The sequence below is a fragment of the Cyprinus carpio genome, chromosome A18, assembly GCF_018340385.1.
Source record: "Cyprinus carpio isolate SPL01 chromosome A18, ASM1834038v1, whole genome shotgun sequence".
In the NCBI taxonomy this organism is placed as follows: Eukaryota; Metazoa; Chordata; class Actinopteri; order Cypriniformes; family Cyprinidae; genus Cyprinus; species Cyprinus carpio.
Window position 1 is genome coordinate 27,348,251 of NC_056589.1, and position 24,782 is coordinate 27,373,032.

General features: G+C 34.0%; 2 protein-coding genes across 3 annotated transcripts; one reads left to right on the plus strand and one right to left on the minus strand.

The window, feature by feature from the left end:
* The first annotated feature begins 1,099 nt into the window (after positions 1 to 1,099).
* LOC109074448 (calpain-5-like) lies at positions 1,100 to 24,745 on the plus strand. Of its 2 annotated transcripts, none has more exons than XM_042775703.1 (14): positions 1,100 to 1,225; positions 1,316 to 1,465; positions 6,055 to 6,244; positions 9,113 to 9,244; positions 16,364 to 16,572; positions 17,524 to 17,716; positions 17,803 to 17,996; positions 19,269 to 19,346; positions 19,841 to 20,036; positions 20,114 to 20,236; positions 21,227 to 21,423; positions 21,514 to 21,635; positions 22,879 to 23,015; positions 23,106 to 24,745. In XM_042775703.1, exons 3-14 carry the CDS (start codon positions 6,080 to 6,082, stop codon positions 23,286 to 23,288), a joined length of 1,929 nt encoding a protein of 642 aa, XP_042631637.1. In that variant the 5' UTR covers positions 1,100 to 1,225; positions 1,316 to 1,465; positions 6,055 to 6,079; the 3' UTR covers positions 23,289 to 24,745. The 2 variants fall into 2 exon arrangements, with proteins under 2 accessions (XP_042631637.1, XP_042631636.1); XM_042775702.1 differs by having other exon boundaries at positions 1,101 to 1,225; positions 6,072 to 6,244.
* ompa (olfactory marker protein a) lies at positions 14,485 to 15,332 on the minus strand. Its single transcript, XM_019078127.2, has one exon. It carries the CDS (start codon positions 15,210 to 15,212, stop codon positions 14,730 to 14,732), a length of 483 nt encoding a protein of 160 aa, XP_018933672.2. The 5' UTR covers positions 15,213 to 15,332; the 3' UTR covers positions 14,485 to 14,729.
* Positions 24,746 to 24,782: the final 37 nt, after the last annotated feature.

The following is a 24,782-nucleotide window of genomic DNA, read 5'->3' on the forward strand; positions in this document are numbered from 1 at the left end:
CCTTCAGTTGCTGGTCCCCATTGACTTCAACAGTATGGGGAAAAACTCTATGCAAGTCAATGGGGACCAGTAACTGAAGATGAACTATCCCTTTAATACAAAGAAAGAATTAAGGTTTTTCCTTTTGTTGTTGAAGTCAAAGTGTGCATATATACATACATTATGTATTTCAGAACAAATTTATTTGTGATTATATTGCTTCTAATAATTTGGGCCAGTGGTTGATCTATTTTAATGCATTAGAAAGTTGTATTTTAAGGACATTTTGTTAATTTGGTTTGGTAAGCAGTTTTAAAACTGTACTGTAAGATGTAAGATTTGGGTCCTGAAGCAAAACCAGTTGAGAACCACTGATTTAGATTGACATATTATTTGTTATGTTTAAATATGCAAATGAGGAATTATTGAATGAAATATGTGCTAATTTGCATACAATTCTAGTGCAAAAATCTGAACACTGGATTTAAAAATTCTTGTTAATTTTTTTTTTTTGACATACTAGATAGAGTCAAATGTTTTTACAGAGGGAATTCTTGCTATTTCTTTTTGTTTCTCGACATAATTCAGAAAATACCCTGAACAGCCAGAAAACAATATATTTTCACAATTTTGGGGGGAATAGAATGTTGTATATAATCAAGAAAATTATATATGAACAAATCCCTCTGTAGAAAAAAAAAAACCTTCAGAATATAGACAGGAATAAAAATGTAAAGTCTGGTGTGTGTAAGTGCTACTAAAGTGGAGATTTATGGCTCAGTGTTGGAGAAAAAACTCAATTTGAGAAAATGGCCTTTAAAACTATGTATTGTAATTGAAATCTATTGACACAAATAGATAAAGTGCATAAAAGAAACACTGACAGTAACAGTGTCTTTTAGATGTTTTCTTTCCACTAGTCTGAAAAAAAGAAACACTTTATGAAAAGCCAAAAAGCCAAAAATCTCAAAATTGACAGGTGCATGAAAAAACAGTTTTTATTTATTTTTATTTTTATTATTATTATCCGAGTAGAGACAGCTTCCAGTCTGCCACGCCCGTTTTTAACTGCACTGTCACAGTAATCGCAATTAAAACATTCACCACACGGTGGCAGCAGGAACCTTAAACAACAGCATAGTGCTTTAAACTATATCTTTTGTGTTTTACTTTCGTTTGTTGATTTGATTTTCTTAGCTGGCTACAGAAAAACGGATCCAAATGACAGCCGAACCCTAAAGAGCGAGTAAAAGGCCATCCTGTTTCTCAGATAAGTTGAATTCTGTGGCTCGATAATCATTTAGACCCTGTGTTTCCTCTCTGATAAATGTTTCAGAAACACACACGAGCAGAGAAGGCCCCTCCCTCAGAGCCCTGAGAACATGAAACACGAGGAAATAGACACAAACACACAGTCCGTGGACGCAATGAAGCAGTAAACCACAGGCAGCATCAGTTCAGTCCTCAAACAGGAAGATTTGTGCAGGTAAATCAACATTTCAGATCATGTTTACTGGGGTATTTTTCTAATGAGTGCAAGTGTCTGGGGTGTTCAGTCTAAAAAGAGCCCTATCGCAGTTAACCGCGGTGTTTTCCCCCGTTCTGAACGCTTTGAGTGTTTCTGTTGCGACACGTTCTGAGTTTGCGTGTGTGTGGAATGTTGAAAATTTACACTGTAACACTCTAATGAACTTGATACATTCATACAGATGACAGAGTTCTGTGTTCTTGACCAGTTTGAAGATGAATAATCGTTTAAGTTGTGGTTTCCGAGCGTGAGGAACACATGAATAAAATACACTAGCAGTCAAAGGTTTTTGAACAGTCAGAAAGATTTGTAATTTTTTTTTTTAAGAATTCTCTTCTGCTCACCAAGCCTGCATTTTTTTTTAAAAAAATCCAAAATAAAGCAAAAGCAGTAATATTGTGAAATATAATATAAAGTTATTTAAAAAACCTGCTTTCTATTTGAATATATTTTAAAATGTAATTTATTCCTGTGATTTTTAAAACTGATTTTTCAGCATCATTACTCCAGTCTTTAGTAGATTTTTTTTTTCAGGTTTCTTTGATGAAGAGAAAGTTCAGAAGTACAACATGTATCTGAAATAACATTATAAATGAGTTTATCATCACTTTTGATTAATTTAAAGCATCCTTCCTAAATAAAAGTATTAATTGTATAGTGTATAATGTTACAAGAGCTTTTTCTTTCAGATAAATGCTGATCTTTGGATCTTTCTATTCATCAAAAAATCCTGAAAAAATTTACTTAACTGTTTTAAATACTAATAATAATAATAATAATTTTTTTTTTTTTTTTTTTTTTTTTTAAAGAACTAAATTTTTTTAAAGAACTAAATGTTTTTGAGCAGCAAATCAGCATATTAGAATGATTTCTAAAAAAATACACAGAAATAAATAATATTTTAAAATTTTTTAAATTTGTTAGTATATATTTTATTTGTAAAATTTATATATATATATATATATATATATATATATATATATATATAAATCACAATATTACTGCTTTAGCTGTTTTTGGGGGGATCAAATAAATGCAGGCTTGGTGAGCCGAAGATAATTCTAAAAAACAAATAAAAATAAAACATTCTTACTGTTCAAAAACTTTTGACTGGTTTTTAAAATTATTATCCAGTTATCTCAAACATTTGCAAACACTATGGGAACATTAATTGACACAATGTTTATTGTTTTTAGTTTTCTATACTGAACATTTTACATTCCAAACATTTTTTATTTTTTTATTTTTTCACAAAAACATATTGTCCTTTTAACAATAAGACGTGTTTACCTGTATGCAACCAAAATTAACTTGCATACAGAACTGTTTTCTTCACTCATTCACAAAAAGCTGGAAGTGTTTGGAAGCTTAAATGACACTAAAAAAGGTCTGATTGATTTGTTTGTTTTTGAGGTTAAATGACACTAAAAAAGATCAATTCAATTTTTTAATTTTTGCTCAATGCCATTTAATCACCTGCTGTTTTACAGACTGATTAAAAGACATTGAGCAAAAATGAAGAAAAGGGAAGTTAACCCTGTAAAACATGACATTGGATAAAAAAAGTTTGTTTATTAAATAGAACAATTATTGAAGTTTTAGGGGGAAATTGCATATGGTTATTATGTATCATTTTTAATATTTAACGCTTTTTGTTAGATTATGAAGCTCAAACTCAAGCAGGAAAAACTCAGTTTTATTTAGAGGCTCAAACTGAGCAAAAATATGCTATTTGGTGCAGATGCTGATATTTATGTGAAAAAAAAAGTAAATCAATGAGATCTTTATAACAGTAGAGTAGTCACTCTGTATCTCCCAATTTATTCAAAACGTATAATGCAATTCAATACAGTGATGATTGTAATAATAAATGTTCCTCAAAAACCTGATACTCACATTTTGACATGATTAAAAAAAAAAAAGTATGGATAATCAAATCTTAGCTAGTGGCAGTCCAGTAAATGTTAATCTTAAAATATTAAGAAATCTGAGCACCGATGACGCATGTTTTATTATTTTTTTTATAAATGCAATGACAGTAACACATTTTAAGCGTCCAGAGACGTTCTGAGACCTTTTAAACTGCCCATATAAGTATGTCAACAAAGACCCACCCTCTGGAAAAACACTATGCCGTCGCTGACTCATTCTCATGATCCTGAATGTCCAGAATGAAGATCCATGTGTTGTGAAAGCGTTTGTGTAGTGTTTGTCTTCAGAAAGCTGGATCTTTTGTGCTGTCAGTGTAATGGTGTGGTTCAGTAATTCCGGTCTGGACGGGTGTATGGTGTCTTAAACAGATTCATTTGAGCTCCGTATCGATCTCTTCTCTCTCACAGTCGTGTCTAATGCTTTTATGGTTGTGTGCAGATGTGAATGGGGTTCGTCTTTCATTTGTAAATCCTGCAGGATGACCCACGGTGCTCTGTCAAGAGTGATAAACACCAGAGCAAAAAGCAGAAGCGTACAGTAAACTAAAGGAGGGGTCTGTTGTGTTTATCACATGCTTAGAGACAATTTCTTAATTTTTTTCCTGTTTTTGGATGTTCTGGTTTGACGGTGTGATACTGACTCATGTCTCACTGCTCATGTTGCTTCTAGATGTGTTTTGCATGAATGTTAAACCGTTTTACATAAGAAATAGTTCCCACCATGTCATTCCAAACCCATATTATTTTCTTAAGGCAAGACATGCAGACAAAACCATTGCTTTTCAGGCATTGGTCAATTTTGTGATTTCTTCCATCACATGTATTCTTTTAAGACTAGTGGAAAGAAAACATCCAAAATACACATTTAATATTTAAGTGTTAATTGTTTATATTTATACATTTTTTATTTTAACCCTATTCACCTGTAGTGCTTTGCCATAAAGCCATATTATTATATTTTACGCAGAAAGAGACGTTTGGCAGAATGTCAGAGCTTCTGGATTTTGGGTTTTCATTTTTGTGTTTGTTTAAAAAGATTTGCACTTTTTTCTTAAAGGAATAGTTCACCCAAAAATCTTAAATTTGCTGAAAATGTGCTCACCCTCCTCAGGCCATCCAAGATGTAGATGAGTTTGTTTCTTCATCAGATTTGGAGAAATATAGCATTGCATCAGTGTCTCAGCAATGGATGCTCTGCAGTGAGTGGGTGCGGTCAGAGTTTGATTTTAGTTGGATGATGAAAATATTGTTTTTTTATTCAAGTGATCCACTCCACTCTAGTCCAGCAGTTAACATCTGGAGAAGACAAAAGCTGCATTTTTTGTAAGGAGCAAATTCATAATTTAATGTTTTCCTTGTCCACTATCCATAATATTGATTTCTCCAATGAAAAAGTAATCTCGCCTGAATCAGGAGAGAAATCTTGCACAGATCAAACACTGTTTACAAGCCAAAACAGTTCCAAACAAACATGTTGGTGGACTTTGATGTGAGAGACTACAGGAGATGGTCTTTTTCACTGGAGGAAGTGTTATTATGGATTGTGGACTCGTAATTTGGTTGGAAACAACGGATTGAAGTTAAACATATTTTAATGATGGATTTCTTACAAACAAGCAGCTTTTGGCTTCATAAGACGTTAGAAGTAGTTATATTTCACCCAAAAATGAAAATGAAGTCATCATTTACTCACCCTGGTGTTGTTCTGAAGTGTATGGTATATGGTGATCGATGTCAAGATGCAAAAGTATCACAGAATGGTCCCATGTGAAGAGCCGTATATTCCAAATGTCCAGTTGGTTTCTTGTGTGCTTTTTCTGGGCGAATCGGAGTGAACTGCGTTGCTAATAGTCTCATGAATGCCCAGTCCTTCACAGAGAGCAATGGCCAATTCAGGATATTTGTTAAATAATATATGTTAAATTGGAACATTTGGAATAAATGGCTTTTCACACGGGACCACTCTGTGATACATTTGCATCTTCTTTAAAAGCTTCATGTTGATCATCATACACAGCCATTATATGGACAAGCATGTGGGACATTTTTTTTCTTTGGTCCTTTTGTGGTCCAAAAAAGAAAGAAGGGTATACAGCATTCAGACAACCAAAGATGAGTAAATGATGACTTAATTTTAATTATTGGGTAAACTATCCCTTTAACTGATGGACTGGAGTGGTGTGGATTATCATGATGTTTTTATCAGCTGTTTGGACTCTCATTCTGACGGCACCCATTCACTGCAGAGCATCCATTGCTGAGACACTGATGCAATGCTGCATTTCTCCAAATCTGATGAAGAATCAAACTCATCTACATCTTGGATGTCCTGAGGGTGAGTACATTTTCAGCAGATTTTCAGCAGATAATGTGAAACTGTATTGAATGTTATTCAGGCCAGAGAAACACATTCAAAACAGTGTTTCTACATTAGGCTTTTTGCTCAATTATATAAACGACAGCCATAACTCAGTTCCTGTTCTGGATAAATCATATTTCCTCCGAAAACGCACACGTACACCGGAACAGATCAGGCACAGTAAGGGATGTTGCAGTAAACCAATCCCACCGGCCAAGTCAATAAGACACAGAGGGTTCCTGCATTATGATCTTTAGTCTGTGTGTGGTTCCAGACAGCAGGATGTTCTCGTCAGTGAAGCCGTTTGAAGAGCAGCAGTTTTCAGCCCTGAGGAAACAGTGCCAGCAGAACAGGACTCTGTTTGAAGACCCCGTCTTCCCCGCTGTGGACCAGTCGCTCTTCTATCATGGGAACCGCATCGGGAAAGTCACCTGGAAGAGACCAAAGGTAAGGAATGATCACCACTGATGAAAATAACACGAGTCATTTGTTGCATTATATGAATTTGCTGCTGCATTTGTGTTATAATGTTGGTCCATTTATTTTCCTTATTGTATTATTAAATAAACCTAATTGTTTTATAATCAGTTTTTTTTCATAAATCTGATCATTTAACACTTAAAGATCAGGATTAAAATATGAAACTTGTTATTGCTCTATTTTACCTATTTTTATTAAATACATAAAATTATTTTATAATCCAATTTATTTTATAAATCTGATAATTCAACACTTGAGGTTCAGGATTACAGTATGAAAATTTATATTTGTATATTTTACCTATTTTATTATTAAATAAGTCTAATTGTTTTATGATCAGGTTTATTTCGTAAATCTGATCATTTAACACTTAAAGATCAGGATCAAAGTATGAAACTATATTTGTATATTTTCCCTATTTTATTATTTAATATCTTAAATCTGATTATTTAACACTTACGCTTCAGGTTTAACATATGAACTGAAAGTATGAGCAAAAGCTGTAGTTAGCGGACAGCACTGATTCATCCAAAGACTTGATAATTAGTGCCCTTTCGTAACATTAATGCACTTTAATAATTTGAAGGTTGATTTTATGGCTGGTTAGATTAAACCCATCACATCGTCATTAATCATATCTGATCTGTGTGTGTGTGGAAGGTGTGGCTCTTTTGGCCGTAGATCTTGTGTAACTGGACACCACGTGTTACTTACGCGTTAAAACTCATGCCAGATAAACGTGTTTATAGTCGAAACAATAGCCTCTTCATAAAGTCCCCTGCTTGACTCCTTTCTGAATGCTTGAAAATATTATATTTAGCCAATGATTCTAATAGTTATTGTTTAGAAATGTGCTTGAGTAAAGGTTTGTGTACAGGACTGGTTTCCTGTAGCTGTCATAACTGTTTTAGTTTTGTGCTGGAATTACAATTAATTAATCTTTTCTTAGTATATAAATAAACCTGAGCCAGGATGTATGTAGACCATGGCAAAAATAATAAATAAAAATGTTTTTATATGCATCAATACATTAGCTTTCAGAATTTGGGGGTATTTTAACATCTTTGATCAGCTTCAGAAATTCATAAATAAGCTAGCACAACCCTTTAGAGCAGAAGGTCTTTAAAATGATGAAAAACATAAATTGAATCTAATTTCGTGACTTGTACTGTATGAAATGTGTTGTTTCTCCTCTTCCCCTCCCTGCTGTTTTCAGCAGCATTTAGCTAAAGCTCATCACACAGAAACAAGCCCTAAAGATCTTTGTCAATTAAAGCTGAATCCAGTCCATTAAAGGCTCTGGGAAAAATCTTTTTGGCAATCCATTAACTAGTTAAATATGCATGAGGTTTTGAGTGATCCTTGAGTGGACTGTCATTGTTAGATACGCTTAAAGCTTGCTATATCTAGTGAGCGGCTAATGTAACCGTGTTTGTGCAGTGATTTTCTACCTGTTATCATCCGCCAGGTAAAAATGGTGCATTTGATCACTTAGTAAAATAACAGCACACCTCTCTCCAACAAACTCACAGTTTGAGAAATCTTTCATGTCAGAAACACCCCAAAGTTTAATACTAAGTATGCTTAATAGTAAACACCACTAGAAAGGTCACAAAGAGCAGCATGTTTGCATATATTCAGGACACTCCCTGTCTCGCCATCCATCATGAATGACGGTGTTCTGTTCAAGCAAGTGAGTGCAATGTAGGTGAGCATGTGCAATGCAATCTTCCCCCTACTAGAAACTTCCTGTGTCATGAACTGCAGCAGTTAAGCTGAAGCTGAAGCTGAAGTCTGATTTGTTAATTCGGGCCAGTGGCAAAACAGACCTTCACTCGTGAATGTCACATGAAGCAGCTCTTCCTCACTGCAGCTGACGTTTTCTGTAGCATCTGAAATAATACTAGAATACTAGTGTTGAGTAAAGCTGAGCAGGGAGAAATTCTGGGCATACTTTGGCCAAAAAAATGCTTTTTTTTAATCATTATATTATCAGTATGACTCTATAACAATTATTATTCTTATTAATTATTATTATTTTTTATTTAGATGAATAATAATAATAATAAATATTAAGCAATATATTAATTATTACCATAGTAATAAAACAGTTTCGAATATATTGAAAAAATATCAATATATTATAACTAATATTAAAATATAATTGTTTTATTATTAGTATTATTATTTTTATTGTTAACACCAACAGCAATGATAATAAATTATAATTACTATATCTTAAATGCTTAATTTTCAACCATTAAACCATCAATCTTTTATTTTACCAGAAAACCACAGGAAACCCTTAAAGTTGCTCCTTTGTTGGCAACAGGTTCATAAACGCTTCTTACAAATCAGGTGAAATTAATGACGATGTTGCGTTCCCAAATGCATATGTGTCTAAATGTGGTTATATTATATTGGTTTAATTAAATCCCAATCAATGTGATTTTGATTTTGTTTTAATTAATCATTCAACACCAGTTTCATTGGTGCCAGTGTTGAAGTCGACATAAAATAAAATTTTGTTTGAATATCTTGAATTTCATGTTGACTTTTATCCAGATAAACCAGTTTCCCCATGTTTGTTGCATTTCAGGAGAAAACTAACCCTTAAACTAAGCTTTTAAATGGTTAGTTAGAACATTATGCTGTTTTAGCAGTCATTGCACCTCAATGACACGATAAACAGGTTAACCAAGAACAGAAAAACATGTCTGGATTAGTTACAGGTGACAAACACACTGCCCTGCAGTCCTTCTGTAACTGGACTCTGTTTAATACATGTGTGAGCACAGAGAATCATGGGAATCTCTTTGTCTGTCTGTATAACAGGAGCTGTGTGAAGACCCGCACTTGTTTGTGAACGGGATCAGCGCTCATGACCTGAACCAGGGGCAGCTGGGAAACTGCTGGTTTGTGGCGGCCTGTTCCAGTCTGGCCTCCAGAGAAGCTCTGTGGCAGAAGGTGAGTTCATGCTAGTTAGTGGTTACCATGGTAACCACAACTTCTTCCTAGTTGCCATCAGAGCCGGTGAGAAATAGAGTTGTGACGCTCCCATAGGCTTCCATAGGAACTGTGGAATGCGGAAGTAAAGCGTGTCATGGAGCAGCCAATAGTTCCAGCATTGAAGCCCATTCATTTCAGTGCTTCTCAAGAACACTCGCTGGTAAATTGGAGAAATTAGTGCATTTTTTGACATTTTAACTTTAACTTTGACTTCTCAGGAATCTGGACAGTAGCGTGTTATAGTTAATGTTTATAGATAATAGACAGTTATACTATAATTTCAGTTATAAACGTAAAAAACACCTTAATATTGACCATAACCAGATACTAGTTGACATATTTTTAAGTTTTTAGTCTTACTGCAGTCTTTCTCTCCATGTAGGAAGTTGAATGAGTTTTTTTTATTGTTGTTAAATTCTGTATTTGCTTGCCTTTTTTAATATTCACTTATGATGTATGCTTACGTGAGTATCATAAAATAACACTGGAATGTGAGTAATTAACCTTTTTAAATTTGACATTTAAGAAAATCGAAACGTATAAAAATCGATTGTTTGATCATGTTTAAATATACATTCAAATGCAAAACCTAAAAAAAAAAAAACTTTAGACTATGTGTGTGTGTGTGTATATATATTATATATATATATATATATATATATATATATATATATATATACTATATATATATATATATATATATACACACAATACTACACATCTAGTGTTTAAACCGTGACATTACATGTTTTTTTTCCGGCCATCAATGCCTTTAATTTGCCTCTTTGCACTTAAAAATGTTTTCTCTATTTTAAACATAAATACGACACTAATTGTAACATAAATACATATAAGAAAATCTAATGTTTTAAATGGTTATTAATGGATCATAATTATTGCACACATTATTTAGTACCAAAAATCTCCTCAAAATATTAACTAAATAGAACTGAACGAAAATATTTACAAATTATTTAATCAGTTAAAAGTTAGATTAATCGTTCCCCAGAATAAAAAGCTATTGTAAAGCGTAGTTATCAATACACAAACAATGCACATTGTATGTTAATAATTACTGGAAATATAGTGAAATTGCTGTCTGTCCTGCTGTCTCGAGCAGCAGATCAGCATATTAGAATGATTTCTGAAGGATCATGTGACACTGAAGACTGGAGTAATGATTGCTGAAAATTCAACTTTGATCACATTAATAAATTACATTTTAATATATTTTCAAATCGAAAAGAGTTATTATAAACTGTAATAATATTTCACAATTTTTCCTGTTTTTACTGCATTTTTAATTAAATACATGCAGCCTTTATGAGTAGAAGAGACACTTAACAATCTTAATTATTCTAAACTTTTGACCAGTAGTGTAAATTTAAAACAAATACATTAAAATAAAAAATAAAAAGTTTAAATGGAACACAAGAATCTTACATTTCTTTTATTTATTTCAGTTTCTTGTTTTGATGACAGTGGTGGCTAATACCAATTAACCACCTTCATTTTAACTGAAATAACTAGTAATTCTGATATTTTGTCTGAAACAGTGATTACTGTGGTAAGGGTGTCCTCATCTGAACAGCCTTGCTCAGTGATATCAGCGGCCCACCCCCTTATCATTAGTTTGGTTAATGAATAAGTTTAATGTCAATGAAAGTTAATATTCCCTCTAGTGAGAAGGATTGCCCCATAACCAGAATATACTAGTCAGAAGATGTGTGAGTTATATGGAGTTTATGCTGTGGGAAATCAGTCTAGACTGAGACATTCACACCATATTCCACCTCGTATTCGCTGATAGTGAAACGTCATCATTACACGGGCCCTGCAGGGTTAATTATTGGCTGGAAGATATTGCATCCTGTCAGAGAGGAGGACCGATCTCACATCAACACCTCATGGGTATGAAGCATTGAAAGAAGGAAGCAGAGGTTGACTTCAGAGTCAATGGAAACTGTTTCCTTGAACACATTGCAGGGACAATCTCACTGAAGAAACATGAATACCAGTCTTGAACTTTAACCACCTACCTTTATTTCTTGTATTTGACCTGTCCATGGTGTGGCATCACCAACCTCACTGTATCCGTCTTAATGAGCAGCAGTGTGTTTGTGTGTCATTTAAAGAGTCTTAAACACTGAAGCATGTTGAAACATTGCATTCACATCATGTCTGGTTTTATCATAGTTTCCAACTCTGTGATTGTACTTTTGAGTTATTTATATCTTTGGACTGCACAGAATCCCTCAAAACGCCAAAACTGATCTATATGTTCTTGATGTCTGTAAAAATCAGGGCTCAACAATGATGAGTTTTACTTGCCCTGCCAACATTTTCACCAGCTCCACGACAAAAAATTTTTGAGCAATCTTTTTTTATATTTGTTGTTAGAAATATTTAGATTTTTATTAAATTGCAAAGTGTCTTTTTATATATATATATATATATATATATATATATATATATATATATATATATATATATATATATATATATATATATATATATATATATATATATATTTTTGTTTTAAAAAAGTAAAAAAAGTTATTTACAAAAAATACAGCTGTAACGCAAATTCAAAAACGATGCAAAACATTACTGATTGGTTTGTAGTTCCATTTTATTTTTATTTTTTTAAATTTCATTTAATTTAGTTTTAATATTTTTATTCTAATGAACTTTAGTTTTTTTTTTTTTTTTTTTTTTTTTTTTTTTTTTTTTTTTTTTAGTTCTAGTCTTTTTCTAAGAACTTAATTTTGGTGCTTAAATTGCCTTTGCAACTAACTGAAATAAGTTTTATAAAAAAATTTATTTAATTTTTATTAAATCTTTTATTTCAGCTTTATTTTAATTAGCCGAAAAATTTTATTAGTTTTAATGTGTTTTAGAGAGCAATTACAACATCGTTGTAGTTTTCAGCACATTGTTATTGTGCTAATGTTTCCAAGACGATCACAAACCATTTTTGCAACATTGACAAAACATCAGACACAGAACGCAGTATAAGTGTGGCACAAATAGCTCAATGAACGTTTGCCTGTTGTTTTGTAAGAAATAATAAAGGTCATGTTGAATAGGCTTTTACGAATCTTATTTTTCATGAAATAAATCCTCAAGCTCTGCTCAATGTCTGATTGTTATTGTTTTATACAGCAGTGCGTCGATTCCTCGAGTGTAAGCTCATAATTTCACACAGAACGTAACGTTTCCTCATTACGCTGTGTTTGCAGGTACACTGTAATCCTTACAAACAGAGTCATGGGATGTGCTTCCCGAGCAAATGATAATTGAGAATGAGAGAGAATGAGATTTCCTTGATGGCTTCTGACTAATTGGAGACTTGGGGTTATCTCCTTTCTCTATGTTTATTCGTGTCCACAAACGATGCACACTCGTGGACAAACACTGAGTCCCACGAGACAACTTCTGTTTGCTTCTCTGTTACACATTTCCAGATGCGAATGCATGGAGAGAGTTTTTTTTTAAAGCACTTCCGTTCACTCATGAGCTTACAGTCGTACGTCATCCGTCCGTGTTGCTCCACGTAATTCTCATTAAAGAGCCTCGCGGGACGTCCTGCCGTAACGCACCTCACACGGATATACACCGGTGCGCAGGACGCCGAGCTCTCCATCTCCCTCCGAGCTGTGTGTTCTGTCTCCACTAGATGTGTCATTTCCTCCTGAGATCTAATTACTGTCTTGTAACACATCCCTGTCTTCCTGCCATCCCCCGAAGACCTCCGTCAGACACACACTCTTTCATAGTGAGCTGCCTACCTAGCCACTATATAAAGATGCTAAAGCTGGTCTTAAAAGTAGGCAGGGATCATATGTTGCCATTTAAGACCTCTTTTTGGCCATTTTATTAAGGCAGCATCACATGTGCTTCATAGAGAAGACAATCCCAGAATGCATTGCAACTAGCTATGAAAAAAAAATTAATTGTGGGATGACACTTATTCACAGTGACCTTGTTATACATGTTACATCTACTTACTAAATAACAATAGAATTACATGCAACTGAGTTACTTTGATTAATCTTACTTAGTACTTTATACCTTAAATTACCCAAATTAACCCCTAGAAGTATACCTTAAATGACACCTTAAAATAAAGTGTGACTAATTATAATAATAACTAATAATAATTAAGTTTTAGTAATTGTGTTGTGTGCTTTTGCAATTTTTTTTTAAAATCTCACTAATTAGGTTAAATTTATTTTTGTTTTAGTTGTAGTTCTGTATTTGTTTTGTACTTTTTAGTATTTATTATTTCCTATTTTATTTTATTTAAAAATATATATTTTTAAAAGATTTAGTCAATGATAAAAAAAACCTTTTCAGCACTGCATGAAATATAAAATAACAGTCTGATGTTGCAACAGATGCCCACTGCTTTTTAAAAACTTTTAACAATTTTTTGGATTATTTAAAAATGCATCTAACTGATAATACTGCAAAACTGATTTATTTACATTTACTTGCAATATAAAACTTTTTTTTTATTATTTTCAATACAGAATAAATATAGCAAATATAGTATAAAAAATAAATCAGTGTAATATTTTATTTTATTTCAGCTTTTGTTTACATACAAAAATGTTTTAATAGTTTTATAGTTAAATAGTTTTTAGTTCATGATTAAAAAAACTTTTCAGTACTGCATGAAATATCAAAAAATTATTGTAATTAAATGGTTTGTGTTTGCTGTGTTGACGAGCTGAAATGTTAGCTATAAAAGTACTTTATTATATAATGCAAAAAAAAGCATTTATATAAATGCATATTTATATCATTTAATATAATATATTATAATAACATTACAATTAAAACAACAAAGCAAAATAAATAATTAAAATCAGTAAAATGATAACTATTTTAACCATTATTTGAAACAGAGTTATAGATGTTGATGCCAGGAGAGAAAACGTTTTCATAGATAATGTGAGAAATGTAATGGAAACACTTGATGACATAAACAACTGAAGAATTGGCTTTTTGAAGCAGTTCATTGAATCAGTGAGTCAGACTTTCCAGAACTAATGCGTGGCATTTGCCTAAAGGCAGGGCACTTTGATTGATTCCCGATGTTGATTCGGCTGTGTGTTGGTTAGAGCCGATGCTGGTCAGGACTGTTGACCTTCCAGTACTCAAAAATGAAACACTCACATACAGAAACCGAATGATTGACACAGAAATTTTTATTGAGCTGTCTATAAGCATCAAAATGGCACTGGATTACATATTCACCGGACAAAATGCATGTGCATAATTAACAATCTTTCTAAAATGTTGCTTTTCTGGACAGCAGGAAGCTAAATACATAATAAATGTCTAAGTTTTTATGATTGATTGGCGAAAAAAGAGGTTTGAGAGCATCTAACCTGTCTGGGGTTTTAGGATACGATGCTTGGAGAGATTCGATCTGTTAATTGTTTATGTTGAAGGTCAAAGAGCATGAGATTTTCTCTTTCGTCGCTCCCTCCTTGAAAGCGAACAGGAAGTACATGACTTTCCGCACCTTTGCCAGCTCTGCGATCCTCTCTCCGAACTCCTGAATATCCGCCTCCAGACACTTGATGGGCAAATCCTCTGGATCTCCGGCGTTCCTCCAGAACTGGCCGATGGGCTCCAGCAGCTGCCTGGTCATCAGGTTGGTCAGGTCGGGCGTCCAGAGCTGGCAGATGCCGGTGACGGTGAAGCGTCCCGTTCCTTGCAGGCTGACGTTCCAGCGGGAGAAGGTCAGGTCCTGTTGGCTGAAGTCCAGCCTGTAGACGGACTCGTGCGGCAGCAGCAGCCTCTCTCCGTCCTGCCGCTTCTGGCCCTTCTGCTGCAGCGACTGCACCCTCAGACGCATCACCTCCGTCAGCTGCAGGTCCTCGGCGAAGGTCAGCTCTATTTCCAAACCCATGACTGGATCGTCTTCGAGTCGAGGGAGGATCGGTGCGCTTGTGGTTTGTGTCTGTGTGCGACTGAATAAACTCTCTCCTCTCTCAACCTTCACTTTCCATCCCACCCCTCCACCCGCCTCTGTGGCCCCGCGGGGCAAAAAGCCTGGTTTAGTTGGGGACTTTATTGATTCTGCCGCACATGCTCTGAGCCTCTGGATGAGTTTTGGGAGCAGGAGGAGGAGCGAATCAACCAGAGATTCACTGCTAGAGTTTGACGTGTTGCAGCACTAGGCAACAGATGCTTAGGATTTTTTTTTCTTTTATTTTTTTTTTGGCAAGAATTTCTTTGGATTATTTAAATATGCATCTGATTGATAATACTGCTTTTGTTTTATTTTATTATTTTATTTTATTTAAACCCCACATTCCCTTTACCTAATGCCAGTGGATATTTTATTTTATTTTATCCCCACATCACCTTTACCTAATGCCTATGGACATTTGACTTTATTTTATTGATTTATTTAGTTCTGATTATTTTCATTAGATTGTCATGCAGTAAAAATCCAAATATATGGGGGGAAAGTATTGCAATTATTTTTTTTAACTTCTACTATATTTATACTTCTATGATTTATATATTCTTCACTTAGTTTATTATTATTATTATTTTATTATTATTATAGACTGAATTTTTAGTATTGCATTATTCTGAATTAAGGGTAAAAATGTGCTTAACTGACATGAAAATGTACAACTAATGCAAAACTAATGCTATTAAAATTTAGGAAAATTAGAAATTTTGCCTTGGCAACTATCTGAAATGTTGAAGTACTAAAATTGAAAATTTAAAGTATTAAAATATTACTAAAATTAAACAAAAAAAATACTAAGATAATTATAATTCTATTTAATAGTAAAACAACATTGTTTTAAATAGGGATAATTTATGTAAAACTGTTATCAAAAAATAATTTCTTATTTTCTTTTTTGATGTTTGGAGTGAGCGTGTTCTCGATAGCTTTTATATTATTCACCCATAAGCTCCTGTCATTCCATGGCTTTTTTGTGGTTTTTGTTTCCCACATTTTCCTTGTCTGCATCAGATGTCTGGCAGTGTGTGTTTTAGCTGATTATAGTTATAAAAAAGCAGTGTTTTGTCTGTTTATAGGTTATCCCAGATTGGAAGGACCAGGAATGGGACAAGCAGAAACCGGAGAGCTATGCTGGGATATTTCACTTTCGGTTCTGGCGTTTTGGAGAATGGGTGGACGTCGTTATTGATGACCGACTGCCAACCGCAAACGGACAGCTCATCTACTGCCACTCCAACGACAGTAATGAGTTCTGGAGTGCACTGGTGGAGAAAGCCTATGCCAAGTAAATATCAGACAGAATAAAACATCATATTGAATGGAGCTATCTTATATTTAATATAATATGACTGAAAAGCGTATTCTTTATATACACACTGCCATTCAAAAGTTTGGGATCCGTAAGATTTCTTTTTTTTTTTTTTAAGAAGTGTCTTATGCTCATTAAGGCTGCATTTATTTGATCAAAAATACAGCATAAAACAGTAATATTCTGTTAGAAAACGGTTTTCTATTTTAATATATTTAAAATGTAATTTATTTCTGTGATCAAAGCTCAATTTTTACTGCAGTCTTCAGTGTCACATGATCTTCAGAAATCATTCTAATATGCTGATTTGCTGCTCAAGAAACGTTTCTGATTATTAACAATGTTGGAAACCGTTGTGCTGCTTCATATTATTTGGAACGTGTGATACTTTTATCATGTGTTAAATTGAAAAAAAGTGAAAGTGAAGATTTATATTGTTAGAAAAGATTTCTATTTTGAATAAATGCTGTTCTTTTTAAACTTTTTATTTATCAAAGAATCCTGGAAAAATGATCAGTTTCCAAAAGAAAAAAAAAGCAAGAAAAAAGCTTTCAACGTTGATAATAATCAGAATTCTTTAGCAGCAAATCAGCATATAAGAGTGATTTCTGAAGATCATGTGACACTGAAGGCTGGAGTAATGATGCTGAAAATTCAGCCTTGATCACAGAAATAAATTACATTTTAAAGCATATTTAAAATAAAATACCTTTTTTTTTATTGTAATAATATTTCAGAATATTACTGTTTATTCTGTAATTTTGATCAAATAATTGCAGCCTTAATGAGCATAAGAGACAACTTTAAAAAAAAAAATCTTACTGACCCCAAACTATTGAACAGCCATATATATATATATATATATTAGTATCCAACCCTAATATACTTATTTTTACTGGTTCATTTATCCGGTCCCTCTTTTATCAGGTTATGTGGCTGTTATGATGCTCTGGATGGCGGAAACACGGCTGACGCTCTTGTGGATTTCACTGGTGGAATATCTGAGCCCATGGATCTGCTGGAAGGGAAGTTCAGTCAGGATGAAGAGGCCCGAAATCAGCTGTTCGAGCGCGTTCTGAAGGTCCACAACAGAGGAGGCCTGATCAGCTGCTCCATTAAAGTGAGATTCACACGCATTAGCATTTAATGCATTAATGTGTCTCATCTCAGTCTCATGTGTTCATTTTTGGATTCTTGTTTTTGTAGGCGACGAGTCAGGCGGACATGGAAGCCCGTTTAGACTGCGGCCTGGTCAAAGGTCACGCGTATGCGGTGACTGATGTGCGTAAGGTGCGTCTGGGCACCGGCCTGATGGCGTTCTTCAAATCAGAGAAGCTCTCCATGATCCGTATGAGGAACCCGTGGGGTCAGAAAGAGTGGATCGGAGCTTGGAGTGATAGGTTTGTGAACATCTGGAAGCTGTTTAGTGTTACTGTCGAGTGTGTGGTTTATAAAGGGGCCTGTACACATTTAAACACTCCTGCATGATGCTCCAACAGAAACTTGCAGACTAAATTCGCTATTTTGTGTTGTACTGTTTGTGCAACGCAAGGAAACCTGGCCTTATTTAACGCTGAGGTTTTTTCCCAGCCTTCCCGTGATGTAAACAGTTTGATTTAGGGCACAGAAGCACTTCAAGCGATCATGTAAACAAATTCCCCAATAGCTAGACAACATGCGCCTAATGCTAACATTTCCAGTGGATGTGCTAAACAGTTACGAAGAGAATGATTCAGAATGAAACATGATTTGTGAATAAGAAGGATTAAAGTATTGAAGTTATTGTGCATAATGCATGGCTCGCCCATGTAAAAAAAAAAGTAATTATGAGAAGATGATATGGAAAAAAACAGGAGATGTTAAGGCTGTGCTGACTGAGATGCTTTGTCTCAAACCACAGACTGTTACTTTTAAATGCTCAAATGTATTTTTGTGCTCATAATGCCACCTACTGGAGGACAAACTCAACATCAAGTGTCATATTTCAGCATCGTAAAATGCTTTAAATACTTTTTTGTTCATGCTTTGCCAGTTAACATTGAGTCAATACTGACTGTGTTCACATTGCAGGGTTTTAGGAGAGAAAACAACATTTAAATACTCTAAATCTGGAATCTTTTACCAAAGACCACTTGTTTAGTGACCTATAACATGTGAATAATGTCTTATTAATTCATTTAATTTTATAATGCTTATATTGCAAATTCATCAAAATAATTAGTATTGATGTACAGGATAATAAAGCATTTAATTTTATTAAATACATTTTCATTTGTACATTTTAATACAATTTTAAAATCATGCTGATGAATATAATTTTTGGATGAAGGAAATTAAATATTTACATTTTAATATTGTATTTTCTTTAAAGTATTTTTTTTATTAAATTAAATCAAATCAAAGGTTCAGAAATACAAAAACAAATGTATAAAATATGCCATTAAAGGCATACTGGTTAAAAAATGTAAAAAAAATAAAATATAATATATATATATAAAATCAAGGCAAATCACTTTTTTATATAGTGCTTTATGTAATACAGATTGTTTCAAAGCAGCTTTACAGTAATAAACAGGAAAATAATGAAGTTTGTTTGTTTTACAGGGAATTGAATTGAATTGAAACACTAATGTTTTTTCTTAATCCATTTTGTTCTGTGTCTGTCCATCTAGCTCAGAGGAGTGGAAGAGAGTCAGTAAGAGTGAGCGAGAGAAGATTGGTGTGACCGTGGAGGATGACGGCGAGTTCTGGTGAGATTCATATATGAGATTAATATTCAACAAAGAAATATTCTGATCAAATAACCTAAAAACCTAAAACTTTTCTGTTTCTGGTTAATAATAAAAATATTGAGTTTTTTATTTATAATTTTCATATTTGTTGTGCGTGTTTATATCTGTTAATATCTCAAATAATGTTTTAGCATTTCTATCTGTGACGTGCTAAAATAAGGTTTCATTAAAAATGGTTTAAAAGCGGTATGTGAAGCTTTTTGTTAAATTAATTCTTCATTGCAAAAATACGTCATCCTCCCTTTCTGGCGTCTTTGCAATTACCGTATGAAAGTTACTGGGTTTGCCTGGTTTACATGCATGACAGGAATAATATTGCATGTAAGTTTTCACATGACACTAGTAAAATTATTTGCATGTAAAGCATGCAGCTGCTGATTCAGGAAGTCTTCTCATTATCTTCCTGTTGATGGTTGTTCTTCTCTGTCTCTCTACTGCCTTTCCTCTCCCAGGATGGAATTTGAGGATTTCTGTAAGTATTTCACCGACCTGATTCTGTGCCGCTTGATTAACACGTCGTACTTGAGCATCCACAAGATCTGGGAGGAGGCAGTGATGCGGGGCTCCTGGAGTCGCCATGACGACCCGTTAAAGAACCGATCAGGCGGCTGCATCAACCACAAAGCCACGTTCCTCCAGAACCCACAGGTGCAGCGCTCGTTCACTAGTGTGTGTGTGTGTTTCATGTGTAGACGTGTGCTGAAGAGTGTCTCTGTGTTTTTCAGTATGTGTTCGACGTGACGAAGACTGAGGACGAGGTTCTGATCTGCCTTCAGCAGCAGGACAAGAGAGCTCAGTCCAAAGATGGGAAAGGAGAAAACATCGCCATCGGCTTTGATATCCAAAAAGTATGTATATTACGCACACAAATGAATCTTGAAAAAAAAAGGGCTAATATTGCCTATTCTGATGATGCCGAGTTCAAAAATAGTGGAAAAAAAGGAGGACTTTTTTTGCACTTGTCAAAATAACAAAAGCATTCAAATGTCAGCATTTGTGGTTTTAATTCACCCTTCCACGAATTAAGGCCTTATGCAGAAAGTCTTAAATTTTAAGGGTTATGGGATTTTTATGTTTCATGAAGTGATGGATTTGAATTTTTTAATTTGTGTTTTAATCTTGTTTTCCGATACAAAATCTGAGCATTCTTAAATCATGATGAATTCACTGGAGATGCAAAGGGAAGATATAAAATCTTGTTTTCTAAGAACAGACATCTGTATGAAAACTTGTTTTCCATTTGAATTAAGATTTTTTTTTTTTGCATTGCATTAGTATAAACTCACCGTTTTTGTCTAAAAGTAAAGTTTTCAAACTCTCTACTCATACTGCTTCCTAGACATGAACATTAAGAGATCATATAGGCTTATTGTGATCCCTTCAATTTATTCCTTACATTTTCTTTATTTGGTCTTAAAAAGCTTTACTTTACATTACTTTCATCAAACTTGCAGAAACCCTGAAACATAATGAGTTCTGTCATTGTTTATCGTGATGTGCGACCTGTATTTATCTGTCAACATCTCAAGTAATGTGTTTTCTGTATGTGGGTTTCTATCTGTTACACAACACAGAATAATGTGTTCAGAAGCAGTCATGCATGTGGAAATGTGCTGAGAATTGAACAGATGGTTCAGATTCTGACAGGAATTTTTCACCCAATTAAATAGTTATTGAAAGCAAAAATGCAACAAAATGCACATATTTTGTAAGAACGTGTGACATGTTTGAGCAAAGCAGACACTATTTTTGGAAGCAGCACCTCCAAATTAATAAAAAAACTAATATTGGATTTCATTTATCAAATATGATATTAATTGATTGTTTTGTTCTGAAAGGTGGAGCTCAACCGGACGTACCGCATGCACACCATCCAGAAAACAGTGGGCAGCTCCATCTACATTAACTCCCGCAGCGTGTTTCTGCGCAAGGACCTGAAGGAGGGCCGCTACGTCATCATTCCCACGACCTTTGACCCCGGCCTGCAGGGAGACTTCCTGTTGCGTATCTTCACGGATGTACCTGCAGCCTGCAAGTAATACATCAGAAATGTGTATTTAACAGTAGTCTTTTGTTTTTGCGGTGTAGATTCTGAGTGTGTTGATGAAGGTTGTGTGGTGTTCAGGGAGCTGGCATCAGACGAGCCGCCCCACACCTGCTGGACGGGGTGTTGTGGGTATCCAAAGCTGGTCACACAGGTGCACGTCCACAGAGCAGATGGGCTCCAGGCTCAGGACTCAGATGGATGTGAGTAACGTCAGGTTCTTCCTGTTCCTGTACACAACATGAAGAGATCCTACAAATATGATCCTTCAGACATTTTCTTTAACAATCTCATCTTCTGCCTATTCAAATCTGACACATTCATGATGCACAGAAGACATCTGACATCATGAAATAGAAATCTAGTTCAAAATGCATGTGCCAAATCTTTAGGAGTGTATTCTTTTTTTATTATTATTATTATTATGTATCATATTTGTTGTTTCACTTGACATTTTTAGAATTTTTGAGCATTTTTCAACCATTTCTGTATTGAAGCATTTTTGAAATATATATACATATTTACAGCCATTATTTAATTATTCTACAAAGTGTTATAATCACTAAGTAAAATAGTAAGTTATTTTTCTGACAACTTCAGTATATTTGAGTGTCCACTTCAATACAGAAATTTAGGGTCGGTAAGATTTTTTTTAAAGATTTTTTTTTATTTTTTATTTTTATGTTTTTGAAAGATGTCTCTTGTGCTCACCAAGATTGCATTTATGTGATCAAAACTGGAATATTGTGAAATATTATTACAATTTCTAATAACTTTTTCTAGCTGAATATATTGTAAAATTTAATTTATTCCTGTGATCAAAGCTAAATTTTTACTTTTAATTACTCCAGTCTTCAGTGTCACATGATTCTTCAGAATTTGCTGCTCAAGAAACATTTCTGATTAATATATTTATTAATAGAAACCATGATTTTTTAATTTTATTTTCAGGATTCTTTGGTGAATAACTTCAAAAGAACAGCATTTATTTGAAATAGAAATCTTTTATAACATGAATGTCTTTACTATCACTTTTAAACAATTTAATGTATCTTTGCTGAATAAAAGTATTTTAATCTGTCTCAAGTTATTTTATTATAACTAAAAATATATATTTTTATTATTTGTATTTTTATTATTTTTAAATATTAATTTTTAAATGATTTAAGTTCACTTTTTTACTTGATGCAGCAAAAAAGATCCAGTTATTTGATGTTTTAAATAACTTCCTGACAGTGCAGTCAAAAGACTCTGTGATGTCATTTCCTGTTTCTTGATTTGCTTGTCACATGACGACAACAATTTAATACACAACTGCTCAAAAGGACTGTCAGCTTTTTTAATGAGACCAACATGTTTGAAATTGAACATAAGTGCATTCAGAGCTCGTGTTGTTAAGTTAATTGACCCTGAAGTAAGTTTTGCTGTTTTTGAATGAAATTTCAGCGTCGGACCCGTACGTCATCATCAGCTGTGAGGGAGAGAAGGTTCGTTCGCTGGTGCACAAAAACACTCAGAGCCCAGACTTTGACGTGAAGGCGGTTTTCTACAGGAAGAAGCCGAAAGAGCCGATCCGCATTCAGGTGCCAGTCTTCTAGCGATCTTTAGGAATGGATTCGGTCATGTTTCCTCCTGTAATCTGCATCTATCTCTCTCACCTCTTTGTCAATCAGGTCTACAACAAGAACATTCTGAAGGACTCGTTCATGGGTCAGGCGACCTTGAGCGGCGACCTGTCCGACCTGCAGCAGCTTCACACCCTTCACCTGCGTGACAAAGGAAACCGGCAGAGCAGCGAGCTCCCGGGTCTGGTCTCGGTGAGCCTCACGACCAGCGACGTCCTGACCAACATCTGAGCATGTTACGGTGACCATAGAGGGTTTACAACACGTCCTGTGTCTGTGGAAAATCATAGAGTATTACACTTATATTTACATGCTCTTGATCTTTTTGGGAATGTTTCTTGGAAGCTGATTTACTTGTTTACAAGCACTTTTTACAACTTAAAGGGAGAGTTCATTCAAAAATGAAAATCATTTACTCACCCTCAATTGCTTCATTCGTCTGTTGAAGATATTTAGGTAAATAAATAGTTGACGGTAGCCATCGACTTCCATAGTAGGGGAAAAAATACTGGCTACCTTTGCCAACATTATTCAGAATAATTTATTTTGTGCTCAGCAGAAGAAAGAAACTCATACAGGCTTTACGCAACATGAGTGTGAGTAAACAATAACAGATTTTTAATTTTTGGGTGCACTGTCCCTTTAAAAGTGTCATTTTCTGCTCTTATGTGCTTTCAAATGTTGGGAATGTGTATATATATATATATTTCAAGATATCGTAGGATATGCATTTATAATAGTATATGAAATAACATGCATGCATCTATCTAATACCACTATGTACTATTCAGATATGTAGTTAGAAATGTAAGTTTTATGATCATAATTTCACATTTAATTTGCCAAACAATCTGAAATGGAGGGCATTTAGGAGGGTGTTTAGTCTCTCTGTTGTGTTATCGCTTTCAAATATTTGCCATAATCTTGACCACATGTTGATTTTTTTTATGAATCGGTTTATCAAGCTTTTGTGAAAGGAAACATTTCTACGAACGATGTGGTGTTTTATCTAGTGTTTTCATCTGTTTACCAGAATCCATGATTCATGTTTAACATGGTGTTTGAAGTAAATATTCCATACAGGCATGTGAAAATGTCTCTGTTTAAGGAAGAGCCAATGCATGATGAGTATAAAGAGTTTTAAAAGCCGTACAGCTGTTTAAAAATACATTTTAAACATTTAATAGAAATGATCACTAGTGTTTACTATATAATAGGTTATCTAAGGGGTTAATATTATCCACACAATGTAAAGCGCAGTTATAACCACTAGGTGTCAGTAAGTCAACAGAGGAAGAAGCAGGTTTCTGGCTTTTTTTTTTTTTTTTTTTTTTTTTTTTTTGAAAAATCTAAATGTCATCATAAAGCCAAAACTGTTCTCCTCTGTGTTTACCCTCTAATACCAAATGCCAAGATACTTCTTAGATGTGAAATGTGAGAATCTCTCTACATCTGTGCCATTTTACAATCACTATGAATTATTTAGATTTTATTACTCATTATTTTTCAGTTTCTTTGCGTGTGATGCCTGTTGTCTGTTGTTTACAGATGAATAGATGTGCCTTATCAGAACGGGTAAAAAAGCCAAAGAAACCTTGATCATATCCTGTGATGTATCTTTTTGTATTTTGAGATTGTGTTTTTTCTCACTCTTTCACAAAATGAAATAAAGTTTAATTGAATGTTCAGTTATTTGCCTAAAATACTGTTGTTTTTGACATGTTT